Raw genomic sequence first — 14,158 nt, forward strand, 5'->3', positions numbered from 1 at the left:
AAGTATGTTTCTATTTCAACACAATTTTATTTAATACATTCATTATTTATTTTTGTTAACTTCATTTAGTTAAACAGTGACATGGCTAAAGTAATTGATAGTATAATTAGGATTTTGAAAGAGCATAACTACAAGTGCAATATTAAAATAACACAAGCTGTTCAGATGGTACGCAAGAAATGTCAGGATTGGAAAGAAACAGTAACACTTAATACTCTAATAGAACATGAAGAGAGAAAATTATTACCAATAACTTGTTCACATAAGGAGGGAAAAAAGTCATCAAATTATTGAAAATGATCAGGAAAAAAACTAATGAAACCTTTTGGTCCATAGATTCATAGGAAGGAAAAAGCAATATATAACAATGGTCTGATAGACTCACGACCAATTCTCAGAAGAAGAAAGAACACAGTGAGAGAATCAAATCAAGCATATCGTTGATGTTTGTGCAAAATGTATTATGTCAAAATTACCAGTTTTTCAGGAAAGGGAAAAAACTGAATATTTTTGTTGGTTTCAGATCAATTACTTTGAAACTATAAATATTATCATAAAAACACATCTTTTAAAAGGTATTATCATTTTGTAACTGGTAACTGCCTCATATTTCTATTTTTGTGAACTTATGCCAATTTGCATTTCATTTATGCACTGATTTTCACTTATGACATTTTGCAAACGAAAATAGTTGGTAATAAATTACTTTACTGAACGTTCTACCGATCTCTAAAATGAAATAACTATTATCAGTGATAAAATGGAATTATTAGGTAAATGTGATTAAAAGGAGGGGAAGAATGAGTCATTATTCATAGGTTTTTCTTTTTCCAAATGTTTCTGAAGCCTTGAAGATTCCTTTTCCTTCAGGTTAGCCTGGTACTCCTCAGATGAAACAGTACCTAGATTGTATGTTATGCATAATTGACACTGATCTTTTCAGGTTGATAAATACCAATGTTGAACTTGTACATCAATCTACAAAATACTGACCAACTTGCTTTTTATTTATTGTTCTTAGAGCAGAAATTTTGAAATTCACTGAAAAGTTTTGCCTTATATTTCCACATAGGTTCGAGATAAACATGCTAGTGAATTAGTTCGCACTGCAGTCCATTTACATGAATAACGTAGCTTTAGTAGATTTCTTCAACTAATCTACAGTATATTTGCCATCTACTATCTTTAAACCTTTGTATTTTCCTCCCTCTCATTCTTTTCATTTTGTTTCCATTTATTTCTCAGCTCTTTGGATTTGACAACTCTTTCCTGCTCCTCTTCCTCTTAGTCTCTGTTTCTTCCAGTATTCCTTCAGGTTGGTTCTCTTTTCTATCAGCTCCAATGGTTCCTTGTACTTCAGATGCCTGCACTTCCGTTTGTATTTCCTCTTTTTGGTTAGATTTCCTTTTCTTCTTGTTTTTTTATGTTTTTTATACATTGATTCAGCACATTAATCACCTGGAGCATTTTGCGGTTCATAATCATCTGAAGATTCTAGTAACTGTTGGAATACTGTACTTTTCTCCTCATCACTTAGACATTCATGATGTTGATATTTTTTGTCAGTTATATTTTTTATTCTTTGTGCTTAGTTTTCTATTTCATAATTAACTGAATCTAAATCTTGGATTGTTGGCCTCTCTTCATCACTTAAAATATATTGGGATTGAGCCCTTAGATTATTTCTTCTGGTATTGTTTGTAGTGGATTTTTTAACGTACTCAATGCCTCAGCTCATCACTGTCATTACCAATTTATTAACATCTGGTTGCAATAGGGAACGAACTAATGGCAAGATGCACATAACTTAATGAAGAAATTCATTCACAATTAAAGAATACGCGAAGTTATACTTACGAACTCAACCTATTGTAAAAGAATAATAATAACACATAACCATTTATTACCAGTCAGTTGTAATTAAAGAAAATATATTTTACTCGTCAAAATATCTGAGAAATCGTTGCTACCACATGATGAGACGAGTTTAACATGAGACAATTTCCAGAAACTACTGAACAGACAAAGAACATGTGACGTTTTGTAAATGCTGAATTACTCGGCTCCTATTGATCAGAAACTTGTGATATTTTCCAATTACATGTGAGCACCAAAATAATGCATGTCTAGAAGAGAAAAAAAAATTCAATATATTAATATTGAAGTTAGTTAAGATAGCAACCATGGCTCGAACATTTTCTAAACTCGTGCTGAATTTTTTTTTTGATCTTCACAATATTTTCATAGAAGAAAAAAATGTTCTTCACTGAACATTATTTCCAGGAATTTGTGGAATTTCTTCAACTTCTGGAATTGCACATAGAAAATCATTTTATCTGAGAAAATTTAAAACATTTCACTCCATTTTGAGCAAAGAGTAGCATTTTTCCATTCCAATTTGCTATTTCCTCGGAAGTCACATATTTCTTCAAGCAAGAAATTTCATAAAATAAATTATTTCATCCAGGTCAAGAAAAGTAATGGAATGTCTCTTCAAATTTTTCTCTCAGCAATATACATTCAACAGGCATGAATACCGAAGACAGTGATATTCAACAGCATTTTCGTAAAATTATAATAATTAACACTTAAAATCTGGTAATGTCTGGGGAAAAATTATTAAATTCGGGGACATTCTGAGGATGAATTTTGTTTGGGGACAGAAGCAAAATTTGAGGACTGTCCCCAGGAAACTGGGGTGTCTGGTAACCTTACCTTACAGCAGCCGTTTAATAGATGAATTTCTCCCCTGATATTTTAAATCCTTCTCGGGCCTGAGGATTGTTCTCATGCACTTTGCCCTTAAACTTCCCCCACACATAAAAATCGCACAAATTCGAATCGTGATTTTGGAGGCCACAAACTATGACTCACAGTGGGATGAGTTAGCATTGGATTTATTCTTCATAAAATATCCATTATTATTTTCGTCCTTGGTTCTGCATTGTCGTTAATGTAAAAGTAACATATCATCTCTTAAAAAATACGCATTTAATAGTCCTGTGTGTACTGCAAAATGTAGGGGGATTTTTCATACTGCAGTATTGAGGTAAGAGAAGATTGAAGTGTGATCAACAAAATTGTGGATAGACTGCCAGTACCACTTAAAAATTAATTGTTGCAATATTTCCTACATGAAAATCATTGTAATAAATGCCCTACATATAAAAATTCGTTGTTTAAGACTGCACTAAATTCATTCTGATACTGGAAGTCAGAGAGGTTTGTCAGATAGTACAGTAGTGGCAAAAAAAAACCGGACCGACCCTTGTAGCTGATTTCAGAGCCTTGTTCTCTCCAGAGCACAGTAGACTGGTAACTAAGACTTTCGTGGTTCGAATCCTGCCTGGGAAGGAAACTTTTTTTTTTGTTCCTTATTCAAATTTATTCCCAATACTTTTCGATTGCAGCGATATTTTACTACTTAATTAACTTATTATTCCCAGAACATGAATTTTACCAGCTATCGATAAGTATTGGGAATAAATTTGAGTAAGGAACAAAAAAAAGTTTCCTTCCCAGGCAGGATTCAAACCACGAAAGTCTTAGTTACCAGTCTATCATGCTCTGGAGTGAACAAGGCTCTGAAATCAGCTACAAGGGTTGGTTCGGTTTTTTTTGCCACTACTGTACATTCAGTTGAGTCCTGTGGTGGTGTCAGATTCACCTTGTATAAATTCTGTACACCAAATTCTTAGTAATTAATAATGTTCATAGTTAGAGCATCGAATATATTCTACATAAGGAATCAGAATTAGTTGCTTATTTTTATTTTACGAAGTGTATTTTACAACACTAGAACTCTTCATGTTGTAGCCATCATTTACGTAATGTGTTTTCTAGTTTTAATTTTATACACTTTTATTCCCCACTTGCATAATTTTCCGTTCATGAAATGTAGAATGGTTTCTTTGCAGATGCTAAAAGTAAAGGTAATGCAAACAGAAGAACAGTTGAGTTATGCACATTCTGTCCTGGTAACTATAGTGCACAAGATGAAATATGATGAGTCATATCGCTTTGAACAGGAGGGTGAAGATGAAGCTACATTCCAGGAGTTTAGGTAAATATTTATTCTCACCAGGAATTGTTAATGGGCTTATGTCAATGTGTGCGCATAATTAGATCTCCACTGTATAGCTTTTTACTCACACGTGGTTTAATATTACATACCTTGTAATAGCATGAGCATAATTTTAACATTTCTGCATTTTACGAAGTAAGTGGGAGGAAGTCTGTTTCTTCAGAAAATTCCACACTATTTCTTATGAATCTCACAGATTGAGTTCCTTGTGTTCCTGATAAGATACAATCCCTTCTTCTCTCCTTCATAAGTTCTGGGAACTTTTGTAGCATTCCAGTATAATTCAACGACTGGCTTTCCTTAAGGAATATGCATTTCATATAGTAGGCCTACAGCACTTATATATTACATGATCTCTCTTATCGAGATGTGTAAATTTCATTGAGTCATATTGTACTAAATGCCAAATTTTCAATACATGAGTCTTTAAATAAATTAGTGTGAGATTTAATGTTGATGTGCAGGTTTTGTTTTCAGTTTATTTGGTTTAAAGCTTAGCTAGTTCTTATTAAATATTTCTTTTAACATAAAATAAAAGACATTTTTGGATGTTTATTTTCTGCTCCTTTCCTTGATAGCGTGCCTGCTGTTGCATTCTAATGTAGTTTTGTTACTTTCAGTAAATGATTAATTAAAGTATGAATTAGTTTTATTTTTGACTATTGAGTATCTGTCTGTGTTAAATCACTTAGTATGACATCTTCATTCTCTGGAGTATTCAGGGGCAATGTACAGTAGTGGCAAAAAAACCGGACCAACCCTTGTAGCTGATTTCGGAGCCTTGTTCACTCCAGAGCACGATAGTGGTAACTAACCTTTAAAGTGAGGATTGTCCAACGTTTTGAATGGAAAATTGCAACTTATCATCATTCGAAACAAATCTTGGCAGAAGTCATATTTCATATTTGAGGCGGAATTTGAACTTGAACCCTTATTTTCTTCTAACATTCGAGCAACATTTTTCATGTGTTTCTGTGTATTACAGTGATGTTCTATCGATTGTTTTGTTATCTTTTTTAATGCACACATATATAACCGACACTTAATTGTTTCACCAGTATCACTACACCATATTCCCTATGTTTTAACATCTGTTTTCGGGATTGTTATCACTTCACTGAACACAAATGAAGAATATGTTTATGTATCTCAATGTTCTCTGTTTACGTACGGACGAGGACTGACTGAGAATGCAGAGTGGCATTTGTTTTTGGTGTCTGCGTGGTGCTCTCTGCGGATGGCACAATGTTGTACCTACTTGGGATGCGTGCACACCTCATGCCATAGTCTATGCGTACAGTAAACCATAAACATGACTGTTATTTGACTTTTTTTCTGCTGTCTAGTGATAACAATATCAAACAGTTATTAAAGATAGTTTTTAATTGCAAAAGAAATGAATTAGCATTCTGTGTATGTACAGATGTACAGTAGAAACAAAATTTAGTAGCCCTAATTTTGTTTCTGAGTCTGTACAAATCTGTTACTCTTGGCATATAACAAACTTAACTTGTAATATAAGAAACCTTGTTAACACCATTTCCATTAAAAATTACAGATTGAATAAACTAATTCCATAAAATAGTAAAGCAATATTATTATTTCTGAAATTTTGAAACAATTCATGGTGCAGTACACATACAAATACAACAGTTGTTCGAATAATTAGTATATTTATATATTATAATCTGCGTGGTGCCATAGATTGGGTTTCTCACTAAAAGCTAGGTTAAAATTGTTCGAGTTTTTCGGTGAATATATTCTTCTTGAAGTTCACTTTATAACGCTTATTGTTAAAATAATATAAACCTTTGAAATTGTAATGGAACCAGACAGCACGTGTCAGCAGCTTATGATCTATAGCATCAGCTATGGCATTTGTGTTTTCTGTTTTGGTGGTAGTGGAGGTGTTTGCATGTTGCGTAGTACTATGTATGTGCGTTAAGTAATTGGATATTGAGTATTTGTTTTGGATATGTTATTGTGTGTTTATGTGTTTCGTGTTCTAATATGTTCAGTTGTTGACTCTTCGATGCGATGTGTAGTATTTCCATATCTGTTTCTATATTTTGTAGTTGCTGTTGTGGATACTTTGTAGGATTTTCCAATACTTATGAATGGTCCATTTTCTTTGCACAAGTTTTGTAATATTTACAGTGACTCTTCATTATGAATTTAGTGAAGATAATAAAACATTTAATTTCTAATATAATTCTACTTTTATGTCAGGAATATGTTTGAACTACAGTGATCATTTATTGCTCCTGCAGTTTTGTCTTGCCCAATTAGCTTACATTAGAGAACTATGTTCAAACTTTGTCGCACAGAAGTGCTGGGAGAAATCACTGCCTGATCCTTTTTGTTCATTTGGTCCTTCCTGCACTTTACTCCAGTACTAACTTTATGAGTATAGCACACTAGAATAGAATACCATGGCTCTATGTATGATAAAATAAATCATTAGATAGAAAATTTTATGAGGAATTTCACGATAAAGCTCAAATCAATAACCACAAAACAGAACATTTCGCACATATCCTTGCAATTATGAAAGATCTAATGAATATGAAGCGGTTTATATGTAACAGGTAGCAAGTAATCTGAAATGTATTTAATTTAGAAGCCATACACTACTGCGCTGAGAGTGTGAGATTGATTAGTGACTGCAGGTACTCACATTTCACATATCTGAATTACACTGTGCGTGCATATTAAAATTATAAATGCTGCTGTAAGTGTAATAACTTAAGAAATAACATTCTGTCTTGTTTATCGCAATGGTCTGTTTTGGTTGCTTTCAGTTCTTCAGGTGCCCTGTCACTATGTTACGTATAAAAAAACATGGAGTTTTATGGAGGAAATAATTAGCAACGATAGTAACAAGTGTTATATTTATGTAATATTGTGTATTATGAGATTTTTTTATTTTTAGCTCTTTCATGTTTCTTACTGCATTCCATAACGAATCATTTGTCTGGTTTACCATCATGTTCATTTGACCATTTTCAATTCCTCATTGCTTTCTTTTTATTTGTATACGACTTTACTTCCTGTTGTGTCATTTGAACACTACAGTATAAGATATGATGTATGAGGACAAAGGAGTCAATCTCTAGGCAAATTGGCTGGCCCAGAAATTCGACCTAGAGACTTTCCAAATGTAATTCTCAGTCGTTTCCATCTTAGATCCTAATTCGTTATTTCTTATGGGAAATGTAAGCTGGTTAACCTAATTCAACGACCAGTGAAGTGCCCGCCATTAATATATATATTTCGCTAAGAGTGTTTTTCATTCTTATGTAGAAAGTTTTCGTTTGTTTTATAGCGTGCTTTCATCCCTTAAAAATGACAACCACAACTTCCTGAATTCTCTATAATTAATGCTTTCAGAAAGGAATTCTATTTAGTGCTGTGCAATTGCAAGAAGCATTTGGTATTACTTGTTAAAATGATTTTGTGTTACATCTTTATGTGTAGTCAGATGTTTGATTATTCTACTTTTAGAGGATTTAAAATAACATCACGAGAAAAGGGAGAACTGTGATGAAGTACAAATCAGATAGAGAAATTAAGTATGACGATTTTGTGTGGTGCAATATGCAAATTATTTCATTAATTCTTATTGAAGACTGTCCCCACTTACCGTTGAATATGTTTTGAATTAAGTTAATAGCTACGATTTGCCTAGTTTCAAATACCCTATATTTTACTGGTTGATTAAGAAAATGGAATTACTAAGAAGGATGAAAAATACTGTAGTTCAATTGTTTGTCAATAGTGTGGAAGGACAACACCATGATGCTTTCCTGGTCTTAAGGGTCCATCTACTTGTAAACCTCGTATGTATTTTCTGGTAGTAAAAAGTGGCTCCTAATGTTCAGGTGAAGAGAACATGGGACCTCCACCTTATAGCTCGATATTATGTAAAAGGACTTTTAACATCTGACATAAAAATTTAATTATTTTCACCACTCTGAATAAATAAACTTTAAAACATAATTTAAAAACGAATTAAATTTTGTGCCCTTTTCATTTATGTCAGACTTCATTACTTTTTGTCTGAAAACTAAAAATGAAAATTACATGTAACATTGTATTTGAAAGATGGAATGTGTCACCATAGATGTACTCATAGTTAAAGAATTTCTGTCTCTTGGAATTTTTCATTTCAGTTCTCTTCACTTCTATTCTGAAATCAGTTCATATTACCATACTTATTTGATGTTATGTATTTTTCAGAAAACAACTTAAAGTTCTATTCGACAACTTGGCAGGGGTGAATAAAGATTTGGTGATTAATTATGTTAGCAAGTTTACAATTAATACACTGCGTGAATGGAGAACAACGTCATTCCAAGATGTTGAAATTGCTATTTACTTACTGTACCTGATGGGTGAAGCTATTCCAGCATCTGGTGGAAACCATTTTACTGGTGATCATGTAAGTGAAGATTGAACTAAAATTTTGAAGTATTTTTAAATTTATAGTAAACATAGTAGTCATCATCAAAGTCATACTGATTGAAGTTTAGGTTAATATGCAAATGCTTCCATATTTTTGATGATAGTGTATAAATGTGAGGTTCATGTGAAACGTGTCCGTGATACTTAGTATGGTTCATTCTGTGTTGGAATGTAAATTCGGAGGGTTTGTTTTGCGTGTTTTTGCATTAGAGATCCTTTGCCAATCAACTTTTTTCTCTGTTAGTTACCAACCATATACAAATAGTAACGAATTCTGTCATTTGAATATTCTCTCCCAGAAAATATTTCTTCACATTTGCAAGCTAACAAAAAATCATGGTTAATGATTAGTAGTGGTGGCGGTTCACTTTGTCACCTTGTACAGTCAGCGCAGTGGATAGTAAGCAGTTACGCATGTCGTGGTTCTGTAGGCTACAGCATAATTACATGGCTGGCTGAACATGTATTTTGGTGGGGATAGAAGAATATAACATTTGAGGTTGTCAGTTAAGCAGTAGAGCTTCGATTACTTACTTACTTACTTACTTACAAATGGCTTTTAAGGAACCCGAAGGTTCATTCCCGCCCTCATATAAGCCCGCCATCGGTCCCTATCCTGTGCAAGATTAATCCAATCTCTATCATCATATCCCACCTCCCTCAAATCCATTTTAATATTATCCTCCCATCTACGTCTCGGCCTCCCTAAAGGTCTTTTTCCCTCTGGTCTCCCAACTAACACACTATATGCATTTCTGGATTCGCCCATACGTGCTACATGCCCTGCCCATCTCAAACGTCTGGATTTAATGTTCCTAATTATGTCAGGTGAAGAATACAATGCGTGCAGTTCTGCGTTTTGTAACTTTCTCCATTCTCCTGTAATTTCATCCCGCTTAGCCCCAAATATTTTCCTAAGCACCTTATTCTCAAACACCCTTAACCTATGTTCCTCCCTCAGAGTGAGAGTCCAAGTTTCACAACCATACAGAACAACCGGTAATATAACTGTTTTATAAATTCTAACTTTCAGATTTTTGGACAGCAGACTGGATGATAAGAGCTTCTCAACCGAATAATAACACGCATTTCCCATATTTATTCTGCGTTTAATTTCCTCTCGAGTGTCATTTATATTTGTTACTGTTGCTCCAAGATATTTGAATTTTTCCACCTCTTCGAAGGATAAATCTCTAATTTTTATATTTCCTTTTCGTACAATATTCTGGTCATGAGACATAATAATATACTTTGTCTTTTCAGGATTTACTTCCAAACCGATCGCTTTACTTGCTTCAAGTAAAATTTCCGTGTTTTCCCTAATCGTTTGTGTATTTTCTCCTAACATATTCACGTCATCCGCATTGACAAGAAGCTGATGTAACCCGTTCAATTCCAAACCCTGCTTCGAGCTTCGATTATTGTCATTAATTCATTCCACACAACTGTGACACTTAACAAAACAATGATAATCGAAACATTAGAACCCAATTCTTTCCAAGAAATAAAACCTAGCCACATATGGATGATCTGTTCTTATTCTCTGCCAATATAACAGATATGAAGAAACCTTAACAATCTTTGTTAACTTTGAATCTGCATATGACAGTGTGTGGCAATGTAAAAAAACTATAGGAACTTCAAAATTTGGCCTTAGTAATAGCAAGTTCTGCTGGCTAGCATAATTATTAAGAGAAAGATTCTGTGCTAGGAAGCTTAAATTACAAACACACATCTCGGTATCTCAGTTGCCTCCTTTCTGCAGGTTTGTGTGTGAAGCAATGCTTTGTTTGATGTTTATATCAATGATCTTCCTACACTGTTTTGTGTGTGAAGCAATGCCTTGTTTGATGTTTATATCAATGATCTTCCTACACTGTTAACTACTACCCAGGTGAAAACAGCCCTTTCTGACGATCTGGTTATCTGGTCTTCAGAAACACAAGAAGTGTGCACAGTTAAAACACTGCATGGAAATATGTTTAAATAATAAACTACATGACTGGAGTGTAGCTAAACTGATGTGCATTACTCTGAGAGGGAGGGGGGGGGGGGGATTCTTGGAAAGAGAGAAATAATTTTGTATTCTACTACAGTGGTTCTATTCTGACAAAATACTAAAAGAGACATTTTTGTAACAAACTTTCATGGAATAATTACTTCAAAAAGTCAATAAAAAATTAGTAAATAGATTTAAAATTCTGAAATGTTTTTCTAGAATAAAATGGAGATGCTCAAGGAAAATATTAAACCCAACTTAATATACGTACATAAAACCTATACTTGTATATTGTCCTCATCATATTACCAAAATCTGTATGGGTCATTCCATATCAAATCACAAAGGTACTCAATCCAACTGACTCAAATTTCTTTCAAAATTTGAGGGCTTGTTTTACCTGTCGAACTAACTAAAACTGCCGAGTTTCATATCTCCTGTGCTTTTCGTTTTCTGTCAGTGGTATTTCAAACATGAAGAAAAATCATATTTTTGTAAGGACGCCACTTCAATTAAAATTATATATCTCAATGTCTGCAGATAAATTTACAAAAATTGGGTAATACATTCTTAATATGTGATAGTTTCTATTGCTTATATTGTTTTCTGCAAGTATTTAATTACACTAAAAAAAAAACATGGTAAAACTGTTTTCATATATTCATATTTAAAAATGCAGGCCTTCTAGTTTAAGGAAAAAAAAAAAAAAAAAAAAAAAAAATATATATATATAGTACACCTCAAATTACGCAGAACATATTGCTAACAACAATCACGACTACAATAACATAAAAACAGATATGGAAATACTACACATCACACCAAAATATTAGAACAATACGAAATATACAAGCACACAGTAGACATACCCAAAGCATATACTTAATACACAGTTACAACTCAATACACATACGTAGTCTGCCTGGGTGGCGCAGTCAGTATAGTGTTGGCCTTCTGTGCCTGAGGTTGCAGTTTCGATGGCATTTAAGTATGCTAAAATGTGACATGTCAATAGATTTACTGGCATGTAAAAAAATTCCTTCAGGACAAAATTCCGGTGCACTGGCAACACTGATATAAATTCGCCAGTTGCGAGTGTCATTAAATAAAACATAACTTATATTTTTATATATTTACACATATATTATTTGAACTCATAATACACGACACACTCTGGAAAGCAAATGCTGGAGCAGCAGGAGTTCAAAGGACACTGAAGATGACAGCACACTGGTGTTGAAGCACTTCAGGTTCTGAAAATTCGGCTGACTTGGGGCGTATGGACCGATAACAGATGCATGCATAGCACAAGCTCACTATCAAACCTGTGAGACATTCCCAATATTGTCTTGTGTGTAGCGTGGCTGATAGGTAACAGTGCAGCAATGAAAGCTTAATTTTTTGCATGCTGAGCATTAATGTTATGGTGGGTTATCAGTTACCAATTGTTTTTTAAAATGTGTGATCAAAGCAATTCTGATTTAATTGGCTTTTTATTAAATACAGGTTTCTCGTTCTTATCTTATGAATGAAAGCGCAACATGAAAAATTGAAACCTACTCCCTATTTAATGTTATGGTGGATTATTAGTTATCAGTTATTTTATAAAGTGTATGATCAAAGCAATTCTGATTCAATTGACTTTTTTTTTAAATATAGATTTTTCGTCCTTATCTTACGAACAGAAGTGCGACATGAAAAATCGAAAACCAACTCCCAATTTAAATTTAATTCAGAAGGATGGTAATGTGAACAGGAAACTCAAAACACAATGCTGTTCAAAATGGAAGTGGTTGACCGGTAGCCCAAATAGAAATAAATTGTTTTATTTTGTTTATGTTATGTTTGGAGGTGAATCTGAGTGGAGTAAAGATGTCATCTCGACAATAAAAAATTTTGAACATAAAGCAAATAAGCATCATTCTTCACAAAAACATTTAAAGAACAGTCGGAAAATTCGAGTCTTGCTGCCGTTCAGCACAATGGAAAAGTTGCAACTACTTACTTAGGTAAACAAGAACTCCCACTTCGTGGTCATTGTGAAGACGGAGATTCAGTAAACAGGGAAATTATTTAAAACTTTTAGATTTACTAGCTGAAGAAGAACAATATCTAAAAAAATCATTTGTACTCAAACTCCAGTTTCAGTGGTACTTCTAGTGACATACAGAATGACTTGATAGAGTGCATAACTGACGTGCTGCAAGAAAGAGTAAGGACTGAAATAGATGAAGCACAATTTATTTCTGTTCAAGCAGACGACACAATGGACTTCTCGTGCAGAGCTCAATTGAGCATTATATTCAGATATGCAATACAAGACAGAATTGAGGAAAGAGACTTAGGATTCTTTGATATCTCAAAAAACAAAAATGCAGAAGGATTATCGTCCATTATTATGGACAACTTAAAACTCTAGAAAGTAGAGAATAGACTCGTATGCCAGACTTACGATGGGGCTTCTACCTTAGCAGGAGGTCATGAAGGTGTTCAGGTCCTTGTGTGACAATCTTATCCACATGCAATATTTATCCATTGTTATATGCCCATCAAATGAATCTAGTGGCTAGTGAATGAATGGCTCGAAACACATTAAACAAATTAAATTGTTTGTCATCTCACTATGTACCACACATTCTTCAGTAGATCTACAAAACGAAGTGAACTCTTGCGGGAACAAGGTTTTAAACTTCCTCCCAACAGTGACACAAGGTTGAAAGCATTCTCGAGCCGCTGAAACAATAAGATCTCATTTCTCAGAATTGAGGCAGGCAGTAGAACATGTAATAGATGATGATGATGATGATGATGATGATGATGATGATTTGGATCTAATGTCAGTTAGTTGCGCTGGGGGTCTTGTTAGAAAATTAAATGACTCAACTTTTGTGTTTGCTGTGCCTTTTTAGAAAAGTGCTTTTGTTCACTGATAATAATCTGTTCAATGTGCTTCAGGAAAAAAGAACCTCTGACATAAAACTGTGAAATAATGAAGTAAAAATGTATTATGCAATTTCAAAGAGATGAGAAATGAAGCTACAGTCCTTTACTGTTGTAAGCAAGCAAAATTGTTAAATGACAGCATTGAGTATAAGACAAAGGATGTCACGAAACTGCGTATTCTCACATTTGAAATTTCAGATTCATTGATTGTTAAAATGAAAAATAAATTTCAAGATTTTGAGGAAATAGATTTTGTGGAACTGAATGAAAAAAATATTTTGTGGAACTGAATGAAAAAAAAGTTAAATGACTATAAATTAAGTTTTCCTCTCAGTAATGTTACAAAATTATTATCAGTACATTCATTTTTCGAAGACGAGCAACTGAAAAATGAATTAAGTATTATCTATTGTGATTCTGAGAAATATTTGTCACCTCTTAACCTTCTGAAATTCATTCACCAGAATGACTTGCAAGATATTTACGAAGAAGTGACAAAGCTTATGGATTTAGTCTTGTGTTTGTCTGCAACAACTGCTTCAAGTGAACGTAGTATGAGTGCTCTTAAATGCTCTTACACATTTTTACGAAATTCTATGACCAATGAACGACTATCGTGTATATCTTTCTTGGCTATTGAGAAGACACTACTGTCTGAGATGTCAAAG

The 14,158-nt window shown here is 33.5% G+C and overlaps 1 protein-coding gene across 6 annotated transcripts in view; it reads left to right on the forward strand.

Annotated features, from left to right (window-relative positions):
* Positions 1-14,158, forward strand: part of LOC138707373 (exportin-T-like) — a 222,958-nt gene that overhangs the window by 123,070 nt on the left and 85,730 nt on the right. For all 6 annotated transcript variants that reach the window (XM_069836688.1, XM_069836689.1, XM_069836691.1 and 3 more), the window contains 2 exons: positions 3,918-4,063; positions 8,324-8,525. In XM_069836688.1, coding sequence (XP_069692789.1) covers positions 3,918-4,063; positions 8,324-8,525 — 348 coding nt within the window. The remainder of the gene's footprint in view (positions 1-3,917; positions 4,064-8,323; positions 8,526-14,158) is intronic.

Source organism: Periplaneta americana, chromosome 10, assembly GCF_040183065.1.
Source record: "Periplaneta americana isolate PAMFEO1 chromosome 10, P.americana_PAMFEO1_priV1, whole genome shotgun sequence".
NCBI lineage: Eukaryota > Metazoa > Arthropoda > Insecta > Blattodea > Blattidae > Periplaneta > Periplaneta americana.